The following is a 14,056-nucleotide window of genomic DNA, read 5'->3' as shown; positions in this document are numbered from 1 at the left end:
ACACCCACTGTGCGTGGTAGTCGGAGGCCCTATCTAGGCACTCCCAGAACCCTACCCACCCCCACCATTACAAGTAAACCATCTCAAGAACAAGAGCAAGCACTTTGAACATCGCCCACACTCCTTGGGACGAGTCCCAGCTACGGACCCTCCGTCTACTCAAGCGCTCTACAACAGCGCAGTGTCCCCCATAGGCTCACGAAGTGTCCTCGGGGGAGTCGGACGCCACAGTCTCACTGGTACGAGTCACACTGGCTGAGGCGGATCTCTTCCTCGACCTGGACCTCCGGTGTCTGCCCGTACGGGCCGGCTGGCCCCTCCGCTCCTGCGACGAACCTCCAGGGGCGTCAGGATTGATACCCGGCTGGGCATGGGGTCTGATCTGCACAGATTCGTCAGTCCACCTGTAAACATCCTCAGGAGAGTCGAAGAAATGGGTCCGGGACTGATAAACAACCCGCAGGCGGGCCGGGTACAGCAGGGAATATTGGATCTTCAATCCACGCAGTTTGGCCTTAGCATCCAAGAATGAGCGACGCTGCTGCTGCACTAACTTGGTATAGTCAGGGAAGATCATGATCTTTCTGTTCTCATATACGATGGAGTCTCTGGCCCTCGCCTCGCGTAGAATCACGTCCCGATCATGATAGTTCAACAGCCTGGCGATGACAGCTCGGGGCCGTTCTCCCTCCGGCGGCCGCTGCGTTAACGCACGATGAGCACGTTCGATCACAAAGCAGGTGGAAAGCGCCCCCTCGGGGAGCCAGCTCTCCAGCCATCCGGTCAGAAATCGCTCCATATTGTCCTTTTCGCATCGTTCCGGAAAGCCAACAAAGCGTAGGTTGTTCCTACGTGCGCGACCTTCAGCATCTTCCACTCGGGTCGCAAGAGCCTTCTGAACTTGTGCCATCGCGGCCATTTTGCGTTTCAAGGTTCCCACCTCATCCTCGACCACCGAGATCCTCGACTCCGTCTCGGTGATCCGTTCTACAGCGTTCCGTAGGTCCTGTCGCAGCAGGGTCACGTCTGCACCCACAGCCCCAATCTTTGCGTCCAGCATGTCCCTGGACTGGGTGATCGCCGCCATGAGTGCCGCGTTGTCCGGTCCAGCTCCTCCACTCCCACCGGGGGCCCCAGACCCTCCGCTGGGGCCGGTAAACTTGTCTATAGGCCCTTGCTTGGGCGGGCCGCCACCTCCCCTAGTCATAGCCGCGTGAAGTTGTAGGGTTCGGTATCAGAAGGCTCCACAGAGGGGGGGGGGGGCGGGTCCCTTCCACCGAAGAGCGGAACTGTCCGTGGACCCACGGCCCCCGAAGAGGAAACGGCCCCCAGCCAGGGGTTAATGGAACCGGTCACCAGGTCCTCGCACCCCTACAGTCGATTGCTCCACAGGGCACACAGCGGATCACTCCGGAGTCACCGGCCTCACAGGACCCCGGGCGTCACGACCGCCACACCACCGGCCCCGCCAATGACAGTTCAAGGGAGGTGCAACGTGGCCCACCGGCCGCCTGTGGTAGGGTCCGCACCCTCAATCGTGGCAGGTCCACCGGGTCACCCCAGAAAGCAGCTCCGCGGCGCCCCCTCCAACCTTCCACCACCGCTACCAGCGCGGGGGCACCCAAACACCTCCTGTAGTCTGCGTCGGCTCAGTCTGCAGCCGGCACCGGGAGAGCACGAGAACCCAGGCCCCGACTCACCGGCAATGATGCAGGCCACTACTCTCCCCCGGTGCACCAGGTGTGTCCCAAAAGCGCAGTTAGGCTTATCAGCGTCCAGCCGCTGCACCCTGGAATCGCCGCTGTTCAGGGCCAGTCCGTCAGCCAAGTGGTCCGCCGGCTTGGTCGGGCACCCCAGCCACTTCACTGCTGGCAATGTCGGAGGTCCCGAAAATCGAGGACCCGGTCTTGCTGCCCCCACGTAGGCCTCTTCTCACTCCGGCCCTTTCCACACGTCAGAGCCGGCACCCACCGCAGCCAGAGGGCCCCCCCTGCAGCCTCTCTCTCCGCCCAGAAGAAGGATTCCGCCAGGCCCCCGGGGGACGGACCTATGCAGGTCGGCACTCCGACTCCCCGGCCGGGGAGCGCAAAACTCGAGGTCCCGGCTTTACCCCGGGGACTAGGCCGCAGACTGCCGCCGCGGTCTTCTGCTCCACCGGCGACCTGGGAGCACCAACGAGCACACCGGGCGACACCTCCAGTCCTCTGTACTGCTCGCCTGTCGTTTGGGGATCGGGACGGGTCTGGAAGCTAGGATTAGTGGTCGGATAAGTAACGGGCCGGTGGGAGCTTTAGCAAGCTGCGTCCACCATCGTCGCCCGCGTAGCCACGCCCCTACAGGCCTTTTTAAGTCCTCCCAGGAGTTCATTTTTAATATTGTAAAATGGAGAGAAAGTTTTCAACACAGAGACTTGGCAATAATGAGTTCAATTGATCCTGAATTATTGGATTCCTTTTGCTGACGTCGTAAAGGCGCTTCTGCTTTTAAATCTAGGATATTGTCTCCTGTGCCATCAATAGGATGCACACTATGCCAGTATCTTCATCAGCATTGGATTTTCCTTAAACAGATCATAACATCATCAGCAAATAGATATTTTGTGTTCTTCAGCTCCAAAGACGAAACACTGCCTTTACCTAAATTTGGGTGCATAGCTAGGGGTTTAATCACCAGTACAAAAAGTAAAGGGGGTAAAGGGAACCCTTGCCACGTACCTCTTCCTAAATCAAATGACATCAATATTCCCCTGCCCAAAACTACTCCACTGTTGGGGTGCTGGTAGCTTGCCAAGACAATAACAAATATAATCCTCAAACTAAACCACAACAGAACCCTCAAAAGGGGCTAACTCGCCATCTCAAAGACCTTTTCTGCATCCAGAGTTAACAGCACCCACATTTGGCTTTTTTGGACATGGCTGTAGAAGGTAATTTTTTCTGGTACAACAGCACACTGGTCTGCGTGTATGAGGGACATGAGGAGTCCAGATAGTCTGTTCACCAGGACTTTCATTTAGAGCTTGACATCTATGTTAAGAAGCATATTGGACCTATAAACTAAGCATTTCTTGCAGTGCTTCCCAGGTTCTGGTACAGACACAATGTTCACATCTTCCATTGTGGGGGCCCCTGGACAGTTTCAGAATTGAATGGAACAGCTCTTTCAACAAAGATGTCAATTTGGGAACAGATTCCTTAGAAAAATGCCCACTAAACTCACCAGGAACCTGCGTTTTGTGTGAATTTGGGAATTTGATAGATTTGCAAGTGTTCTCCTTCTCCATCAGGATGGTCAGTTCTTTCAGTTCTAGTGGAGACAGACTAAGGAACATCCACCTTATCCAAAAGAAAAAAATAATAGATGCTCTGAATCATCTCTACTTCATCTCGTGTAGGGCTTTATAGTACAGGGATCCACACTATGCCCTATCTTCATCAGCAGTGGGTAGCAAACCTAGGCCTTCTTCTTATTGTCTCACAAATCATTGACCCCTCATCATCCCCTAACCCTTACCTACTTTCAGCAGTGAACTTAGCTTCATTTCCAGCCCTGGTAGAAATTCCTCTTGAGTAACAGGAGTGCCCCTTCTGACTGATTATCTAAAAATACACTCAGCTGTTCTTGTATAAATAGTAATTAGCACTCTATCACGCTTGACTATCACAGTCATCATTCGTGGATTACTCGTTCTCCCTTACCATGCTTAACCTAAGTCCTCAAACATCATCCCTTCTCCCCAAGACCTTCTACTACAGTTAAAGGGGCAGCATGCACGTTTCCTCATCATCATGGGGTTACTCCTATTGCATGGGGCCTATGGTTCTGTAGCTCAATTTCTCTGGTGCAACGTCATGTTACACATTTTTGCCTTTGCTCTTTAGAGGAAATACAGCCCTCTGCATGTCAGGCATCACAGTTGGGGCTCTTGACATCATTCCATGACAACCCCCCAGTGCTTGAAACTCTATGGAACCATGTGAATACAATGAACTGCACCTATGTGAAACTTTACTAAACATGACAAAGTCCATCTAAATCGAGGTTCCCGTTTATCCAGCTCTGTGAGTGGCTTGAGGGTTTTGTATTTCTCCATGGTGGATTGATTCAAATTCTGCAAAGGATACATTTCTCTTCACTAAACAGGTGGAGGGGACAGCTGCTTCCTCAAGTTATGAGATCTCTGCTTTCTGGGGATAGGGTAAACGTTTCACCACTATGTTCCTAAGGCGATTGGCACCTCCTCTCGTCCTTGGACCCAGTCTGTGGGCCCTATCCACTCCCACGAGTCAGCTTCATTGAGTTTACACAGATGGCTGAAAAGTCATTGGATGTAGGCTTGGATGTCAGAGCTTTCCGCGTTCTCTGTCGCATTCTGAATCCTAACATTGTCCCTTCTTACCCTATTTTGAAAGCCTCTGCATTTTTCTTGGAGGGCCTCCACCTGAGAATCCAGTTGTTGATCATTTTTCCAGCATCTGTGATTTTGATGTTCAAATTCATGCAGCTCAAGTTACCGGGTGGATTGGATGCTTTTGGAACATGCAAGCCCTTAGCATCAGTTTTCCAGCTTCTGTCAGACAAACAGGTCACGATCTTGCTGCCTAACTTACACTGAGGTCAAGGATGAGAGACAATTTCCAGACCTAGTTAGGCACTGGTTACACTTCCCAGATCAGTCGGCTTCTTCTGGGTAGCCAAAGACACTGGGCAGAATGGCTGGGTTTCTCCTCCTACTGCAGTCTCTTCCCGCAGAGTCATGGGCTCCTTCTCCTCTCTTAGCAGGCATGGGTATACACAGATCTGCAGCTTTGCAGCAAGATGTGCATATTTCGGGTCATGACCCCACACTTCTGGGAGATCTCCTATCAAGGATATTATCCATGGATTGCAACAGTCCTTCAAGGTCCGTGTAGAGCACTCCCTCAGATGGTCAATGAAGAACTTCATCCAAGTGGGATAGTTAGGGTCCAACTTTTATACATATTTTCCAGACAGGGGATATTGATCCCACTGTCAATGTCAGGAAACAGATTGGAGCAGTTCCTTGTCATAGTTAATCTTTCCTCATCCAGAGCAGACACATTCTTTGCCAAAGATGATGGCTTTCATAGCAGGTTTTGACAGGGTGTACTCCAATTAAAGCACCCAAAACAGAAGCACAATGAAGTGTGAAGACTCTGCACTTGGCTGTCTTCTGCCTTTTGTAGTAAGATGCAGTAAAGAAACAAAGAGACCAGACTCTGCCAAGGAGAGTCTCTCTCTTTAACAACACAATCTGATGACTCGCCTCCATTTCCCCGGTATCAACATAAATGACACTGTTCTGTAAGGAATACGTATCAAACCACTACTAACAAGTCACAAATGAATAATTAAGGCAGCTGTGTCTCCATCCTTCCACACTTCATTGTCTGAGGCTACACCCTCTAGCTCAGGCAATACAGTACCACCATCTATTTTCAAACCCTAAAGCATAAATAGAAACTTTGATCAACTCTTGGTGAGCCTACCATGAAGAAGAGTAATTTCTGCCATAGCTACCAGGAATGCCACCTTAGAAGGTCAATCTCGCTGGATTTTGTGGCCAAAAAGACAGATGTCCTATGGACAAGTTGCAGATTCCAGGAGGGAATCACTGGGGGACCTCTAGGTCTAGATAATTAAAAACTATGGAGACGCCACAAGGCAAATCCATTTTCTCACTCCATACTGTTATGGATTCCTTAAACACCTTAAAAGAAGCTAACTGTGCTCTTAAGGAGGAAACTGCTACACAATGCTCAAATCCATCACTCTAAAAAAAAAAATAAAAAAAAAAAATAAAGGAATGTCAAAGGGCCAAAGACAATGAAGTAAAAGATCGGGTCCAGCAATATTTACGCAAATACTCTCAATGCCTAGGCTATGACTTAAGGAAAGCCAAGCATCTGGAAAGTCTCAGAAACGTCACTATAAACACATAACCTCATTAACCCAAACCTTTCAGCTTCTATGCAGTCTGGCTATCTGATGGCTGCAGAGGTGGTCTCAGAGGAGACCGAAACAGAGGAAGATGCTGCACTGGTACAGCCAATTGTTGGTCAATGGAAATTACATCCTGCACAGACAAAAGGGTAAATCCAAATAATGAATGAGACCCCTTTCAGAAGAAGAGTAGAGGAAAAGGAGGGAAGATGTAAAAACACACACTTCTGTCATAGACAGGGCATTGCTCTAAGACCCTAAGTGCTGGGTCTGATGGCGCAGTGGACTAATGCATCCACTGTAGGGGCCTGTGTTTGAACTCATGGTCACAGGATCTAATCCCGGCGGGTCCACTCAGCCTTTCATCCATCGGAGGTCGATAAAATGAATACCATTGAGTTGGGTAACAATGTACAACTGTTATACAGCGCCTTGAGACCATCGGGTGATATGTGCGGTTAACAAATGTACATGTTATGTTATTCCTTTATTTTGAAACCAGCAAATCAAGGCAGTATGTGTTAGAGCATAGAACCCCGTCAATTCAAAATCTTGAATTCTGCTTCCCAATGAAATGAGTGGTTAAGAATAGAAGGGGAGATGTAAAGGCATTCCTATCCCCTCTGAAGAGTGACACAAATACCCACTATGTTACACACTGGACAAGGCTTCAAGATTGTCTAGGGAACCACAAAGACCTATGCCGCCAACTTGTAACCTCAACCACACATAAGCAGAGATTTCATCCTCCAAAAAGATACGTCGGTTAACATCTCAAACTGGGTGCCCTGTCCAGAGGGCGACACTCCCAAGCTGGTGTATGAAATCTAGACTTTGAGATGGAGTCAGATGAGGCTTCTTCTGATAGATATGCACCCAGATTCCCGAAGAAAAGAATGCACCAGAGATATGTAAGAATGAAATAACTTCATAGATGAAGCATAGATGATGCAATCATCCAGATAAGTGTAGAGAAGATTCCTCTCTGAACTCTGTATGCAAGAGTGAGTCCGAACCTTGCATAATACCGTTGGGGCAGATTTCAAGCCAAAAGGCGAAACTTGAAACTGGCAGTGGCCGGAGGAGTAAACATCCTCCAGGAATGAAGGCAATATGGACAACAGGTGGGTGGGAGGCAACCAGCAACAACAATGACAACAGGTGGTAGGGCAACACAGACAAGGGGAGGGAACAAGCAACACAGATAAAGGGAGCGTGGGAAGGAGGAGAGAACAAGCAACATGAACAGAAGTAGGGAACAACAACTATGGCAGAGGAAGAAGAAAATACAATAAATAGTACCTCAGTCACAGCATGAGCAGCGGAAGGACACAAAGAAAACTGAAGCAACCAGTCCTTGGTCCATGCTCCACGGAAGGCAGAACAAAAGAAGGGAAACTGACACTGGCACGCTCTGGCCAATTAGTAGGCCGTAATTAAGAGTGACAATGAAGCCAACAAATGGTAAGCAATGGGTGGGCTCCAAGCCACTTTCAGTAAACAAAAGGTCTTGCGAGGGCCATTGCATATGTGCAAACTTTTAAGCAAGACCTAAAAAGGGGCTGTAGGGAAAAAGCACAAGAAGCAGAAGGCTCCCTATGGCGCTTCTTAAACTTTTTTCTATGAGAGTGGGACTTTTTCTCATCAGGAGAGCTCGATGAAGAAGAGCCCATCGTTGACTTGGAAACAGCCCTTGCTTTCCAACACTCCTGCAAACCAAACCAGCAATGCCCGTTTTGCTGACGAACACCTCATGGAGAAAAAGTATTCCACAATAATGATGGAGTAAACATAACAATTGGGCAGTGCAGAAGAGTAAAACAATAAACACCAACCCCCACCATAAAAGGCATCCATTTAATATGCCACAAACACCCCTATCCGCAACCTTAGGTCTTTACACTGGCCAGGAAACAGTCTACATATCATCAAATGAAGGGCTGGCCACCTTACACTCAATACCACAATGGAAATAAAGTGAAAGGGACTCGAGGAAATAGGTGTGCATTAAAACCTGGCAGCCATACAGCGAGACAGCTTTTAAAAGAACTTGCACGGCAACCAGAGGTAAAATGATATCAGAAGCTTCCAAAATGACTGCACAGAGGGAAAGTAACAATAGTAACAAGTACTTAAAAAGAGATATAAAAACCCAAAGAGACTGGCATAGCCTAACAGTCACCAGAAATGCCTGCCAGTCTCAGCACCCTGGGAACAGAAGTGCTGCAGGTGAGTAATGAAGTGCTTCACAGTAATATTATAAGTTCTGGAGTTCAACTAAGCAACCTAAGAGTTTCCTGTCAACCACCCATTTGACCATCCTATTAACTCTATGAAACCCCTTGCATATTGTGCTTGACACAGCCTGAAGCTTAGACTTGGGGCAAGTGGAGAGGAGTGCAGGGAAGGCTAAAGTCGGACTATACTGCCAAGCATCATTTGTCAGGCTTAATGGTGAGCCTCAAAACATGCTTATATATATTGCATCCTAATGAGTTTAGAAGGAGGGTGATGCCAGGTATTTGTGGTGGGTGACCCTTTTGACGTCTATAGGAATAATTCATTCTTTTAGCTGGATATAAACAATTCCAAGGCAGGTGACACCCTCCAACTGAAGGTGATCTGAGAGGTGTGGCTGTTGGCCACTCCGTGAATAGGCAAGCACTCCTTCACCATACAGGAACTTAAGGAGTGAAAATGAAAGCATTGCAAGACCCCAGAGATTGGCCAGCAGGTTGCACACTTAAGGATTTGTCTGGGAAATTCCATGAATTTGTGTTAATATCACATCTACCAGCAATTTGTCAAACATAGGAGGTCTGCTCATATATTAAAAAAAGTATAGATTTAGTTGGGTCCGATGGGTCAGTCAAATAATTCATACACTACAGGGATCTGTTGCAGTCTCGGGCCTCGAATCCTGGTAGATCCACTTAACCTTTCTTCCTCCTGTTGTCAATAAAATTAGCATCATTGAGTTGGATAACAATAAACATGCGTTATGAGTGCCATAATACCCCAGGGTTCCCCGAAATACACAGTTCCGCCTAAACCAATACTACATTACACAGAGAGCATATCTAACCCCGGATAAGACTAACCAATATTTTCATCGCACTGATGCAGCCTGCCCCAGATGTCATGCGGTGAATACAGATCTGCTGCACATGGCGTGGTCCTGCTCTGCCTTGCATCATACTCGTGATCCATTACGGCCTCCCTGACCACCTGCCCCGAGCGAGTTATGGCGTGCACTTGGGAGGAATGCATGTTAAACCTGTTCTTTAGAAGTAAGCAACAGAGGGTGACTACATGTTTCTTAGATCTGGGGTTGCTACTGGCTAAGTGCCTGATCACGAGATGGTGGAAATCTCCAGATCCTCCTTCTCCGCTAGCCTGGCGACGTTAATTGCTGGTATGGGCCAAGTCTGAAAGCATTGCTCTGCGCAGGGAGGAGGCACCAGGGTTGTGAAAATTCCCCTTTGCGACTCCATGGGACGCAATACTCCATGATTTTCAAGAGAGATCCCTGGTAGTAGATCATTCCCTGCAGAGTGCAGAATCCCCAGAAAGGAAAGATGGGAGTACTGATGGAGCCCTCCCCCCCTCAGAAAGCTCTGCACCTACAGTGCACCCCTTTGGAGTCCAATGCCTCATGCGCGCCACTAGATAAGTGGTGTTTCTGGCCACCCTAGGTGGGTGGTGGCTACCTATTCATATGAGACAGGTTCGAGGTGGTAGCAGACAGGCCAAGTTTGCCCTGATATTTAGGATTTGTCCCACATCATTTCCCCTCCGCCTACAGCTCCCTGTGGTGTGATAGTGAGAATTGATTTACCGACCTCACCCATGTGATGTTTGAGAACACCCCACCTTTGCTAACCCAACTCTCGCACAGGGGTAACGACATGTCGTATTAATGGCACAGTCTAGAGCAGGGCTCGACAAATCCACTCGCCCGCTCGCATTTGCGAGGGAGAATGGATGAGGACGAGCTATTTTTAGGTCCTACTCGCCCTTTCTGGCGAGTAGGAAATCAAACTAACTTTTGTCCTCTGTCTTTAAAAACAGAGCAAAAGTGACAAGATAACAAGATTTAATGGCATTTTTATTGCTCACAATGGAAATGAGCAATAAACATGCCTTTAAATCGTGTTATCTTGTCACTTTTGCTCCGTTTTCAGAGACTGAGGTCAAGTGGGCTGGAGTCAGGTCGAGGGGATTTCCCATGGTACTAGACCTGCAGGACTAGTACCATTTTTCGGATTTGTCGAGCCCTGTAGAGTATACCGGCCTCCCACACCTTGCTCTAACTCCTCCATGATATTTCAGTATTAGAGGAGTTCAAAGATACCTGTTAGATCACAGGATGGTTACGATGAGCGATGAGAGGCTGCGACACAAGTTTACCTCTCCACTGATGAAGAGGTTTAATCTAACTTGCGAATGTAAGGGTGAAAGTCCACAGGGATGCACACAGTTCTTTGGTGTTTCGGTTTCTTGTTGCTGGGTTAATATAATGCTTGAATCTGACCTCATTGTCAATTATGTTTATGGAGGATGTTTAGTCACACTGCTACTATAACCTGGGAACCACCGGGCAGAGGTTAAACCCGTTCTGGGGATGGGTACCGGTCGAGCAGTGGGCTGCTTTGTATGACACCAAGCCCTGGCACCCGCTGTATTGTATGGGTGACTAACGGTTAACTCATACGGTAACCAATGTACAATATAGATGTCGTCAGTCATTCATAGCTCATTACTGTTGTTAGGTATTCATCTAACTGCTATGATCCTTGTCATCTGCATTGCCAAAATACTGTACGTACAAAAGTATATTTTTTTTAAACAGATTTTATTGGCATTTTCATTTCTTACCACACCACAGTATATATACATTTAATCATCAGTTGTACATGTCATGGTAGTTCCACAGCATGTTCGCTACTTAGGTTACAGTAGTTCAGGTTGCTTGTATCATTCACTGTTTATCGTTGGTCACTTCTAAGGATCTCATTCTAGCAGTGTTGTACTCCCGACTTCTGTTTAAGAACTGCCCCCCCCAAACTCCTCAACTAACCCCCCTCCCACCCGCGCTGCTGTCAACTAAGAAACTTATGGCTCTCTGGTGTGTGTGCATGATCAGGGTCTTCCCCTACTGTGGCCAGGTGTGTTGGGCCGTGTACACCTCTCCGGGGCTACTGGTTCGGCATGTCATTGCGCTCCATGCTACTCATGCTGTCCCCCCCCGGGTCTACTTGGGCCGAACTTACAGATCGGGACGGTTCCTGAGGTGTGCTAGGCGCAGACTCCTGTCTCTCGTTCCTTATGTCATCAAGTAGTGTTCCCCAAGGCTGTGCCCTCTCCAGCCTCCCTATTCCTCGTACTGCATGTCTGAGCAATATTATGTGTTCACAGCCTGCCCATTTTGCTGATTCGCACTTCCACCTTGTGACCCCAGGGTCCGCTGGTGCCTTCCACCTGCTGGTCAGTTCTCGCTTCCCTTCGCCAGTATAAAGACCAAATCCTGGAACCTCGCAGTCACTTTAGTCTTCGGTGAGTGGGGGAACAGGTTGAGCAACACGCGGCTTGGGGTGCATGGTACTACCCTTCCTGTGATTCGTGCTGTTTACAGAATCACTTACTGCCAATACATGTTTAAGTGTGGGCAACTCCACATCATGTGGATGTAATTAGCCTTTTTTTCTCCACAGCGTGAGCAGCCTGCATCATCCCTATGGAAGTATTGGTTAATTCTATCTGTGGTGATGTCTGCACGGTGTAAGGTATAGAAACTGATCAGCTGAAATCGCTCATTACGGGATACTTTAGTAGCCATCTGAAGTGCATTTTCCCATTCCTTATCTTCCAAAGGGATTCCCAGGTCTGTTTCCCATTTGGCTCTCAGCCCCCCCAATGGCTTCGTGGAATCCCGCCTAATGGCTCGGTAGAGGCATGAAACTGCTTTGATCACACCACCCGCCAGGCTAATGTATTCGCATGTGGAGAGTGCAGGCGGTTCTGTTGTTCCCCTAATCCAGTGGCTGCGCATGGCCCCCATGAAAGCCCCATAGAGTAAAAGTGCCCCTGAGGGAAGTTCCAATCCGCGCAAAATTCATCGAATGTGAGCAGCTCTCCATCCCTATAAAGATCACCTATTTGGTTACCCTGGCTTGTAGCCATTCCTCGAGCCCCCTTCATTGCCACCCATGCGGGAGCGCCTGTACGTACAAAAGTATAAACTTAAAAAAAGGTTCAACCAAAATAAATGAGTGTCATAATACCCCCACTGGGTGAAAAAAGTATCCATTTATGTGCTTTACAAATTCCACCTTCTAGAATTTACAGTCTGTAGTGCAAAGATGCCCACTTTAACATACGTCGCCTTCAATTAGTAAAATCTTTTCAGAGTCAGACCACAACTAGTCACTCTAGGCATAGGTGCTGGAAGTAAGGGTCTGGATGGGGACTGCACCACTCCGAAAATGACTGCTTGATCCTCAAGGGTGAATGAGCAATGAAGATGACTTTAAATTTAGTTTTTATTGTGTCACATTTGCTGTGCGTTCAAAAACAGAGGTCAAATGTAAGGCTATGTTTTCTGACAAATTGATGGTTATTCTTTTAATACGGAGATTAGCGTTTAATTTTCATTCTGTGACTGCAAACTTAGAAGATTTTCTAAAGTGAATTATCAGACAATCTTGGTGGGGTATGGGGAGTTGGAAACGAAAGGCTGTAGAAGGACATTTTTTTCTAACATGCAACATTTACATTCCTGTAAATTAACTGTACAAATATTTCAAAATACATGAGCAGTGAGAGAAGCACAAATGAAGCATCTTTGTCTTGTAATTTGGAAGTGTTTTTGAAAACAAAGATTTTAATAGCATCAAACAAATCAAGACATTTTACTTGGTGATGTGTAAATGATAAATATTTGCTGAATCCCAATTTCCCCACATTATCGTTTGTAACTTTGTATGCTTTATAGTTTTACCATTAAAACTGTATGTCAGAGAGAATGTTGTGGCCATTTCAATGCTAAATGTGCTGTTTGTAAAGGACAGTGCGCTACCACACCATGGTTTAGCAATATATTGGTGACCGAGTGCTCCCACCTGCACCTCTTGCCTATTACTACATCTTTACCACTTTTTTGCTGAATGAACGTGACTCATTTGCTATACTTTGATTTCTCACAATCCCTATGACTCCAGTGATGTAAAATTGATGGCAGCCAGCAACCCACTCTGACAATTGTTCCAGTTGTGTCCAACACCTTGTCCCAAAATGCAACGTGCTGGACTTGCTGAAAGTGCCATAGTGCCCCTACAGAAAGGAAAATTATTCTGCACATATTTAGCACATTTTTGTATGCATCAATAATTGTTACAGGTGAAGTGCAAAACATACGTCAGAGCAGTGGACTTGAGAAAGGACTTACCTGCACAAGAACCTCCTGCTGCGAGTCTCCATGACCTGCCTGGGTAGCTAGAGCCTGGCGGATACTAAGCTTCAGTGCTCCACTCATATGTCTTCTAGAGTTACGCAGGGGACAGCTCCTTAAAGTCCGGGGCAAAATCCTGAGACCCAGCATTAAGGTGACCACCTGCCCGCAACTAACACGGGCCATGCTTGAATAAAACCTAATGCCCGCCAGCCTTACTTGTTCTTTAAATGAATGTCATTTGTCCAGAATGTCAGCACTTCCGGGTCGCATAACAACTGAACACAAGGCGGAACTCACATGCGCGGTCCAGTTGTTTCCCTGAATTGAGGACTGCACGCAGCGTAGGATCGGATTGGCAGAGAGAACGCTATAAATAAGAGCCGCCTCGCCGACACGCCCATCACGTTCCTCATTGGACGATTCAGCTCGTGTTTCTTTTCTTTGACGCGCGTGGGTCTCTCTCCCCTCTTACTCGTGTTTAGCAGCAGTTACCGGTTCTAGACTTCTGTGTGATTAATAGAATGTACTCACCAGGAGACTGTCAGATTATTTTAGCTTTGCCTATTCTGCTTTTTAACGCTGGGTAGAAGAGAAGCGCGCAAAATACAGAAGTGAAACATAAAATGAACAAGAAAAATA

At 47.6% G+C, this 14,056-nt stretch overlaps 1 protein-coding gene across 1 annotated transcript in view; it reads right to left on the bottom strand.

Annotated features, from left to right (window-relative positions):
• The window catches only part of NARS2 (asparaginyl-tRNA synthetase 2, mitochondrial), a 421,381-nt gene extending 407,644 nt beyond the window's left edge, over window positions 1–13,737 (bottom strand). The window contains exon 1 of the mRNA XM_078656242.1: window positions 13,412–13,737. Within this exon, the coding sequence (XP_078512368.1) occupies window positions 13,412–13,600 (189 nt within the window). The 5' untranslated portion in view covers window positions 13,601–13,737. The remainder of the gene's footprint in view (window positions 1–13,411) is intronic.
• Between the last annotated feature and the right edge of the window lie 319 nt (window positions 13,738–14,056).

Source organism: Lissotriton helveticus, chromosome 8 (genome assembly GCF_964261635.1).
Source record: "Lissotriton helveticus chromosome 8, aLisHel1.1, whole genome shotgun sequence".
NCBI classification, from domain to species: domain Eukaryota; kingdom Metazoa; phylum Chordata; class Amphibia; order Caudata; family Salamandridae; genus Lissotriton; species Lissotriton helveticus.
The sequence above is the reverse complement of the archived record's forward strand: the minus strand, read 5'-3'. Positions and strand labels throughout refer to the sequence as shown.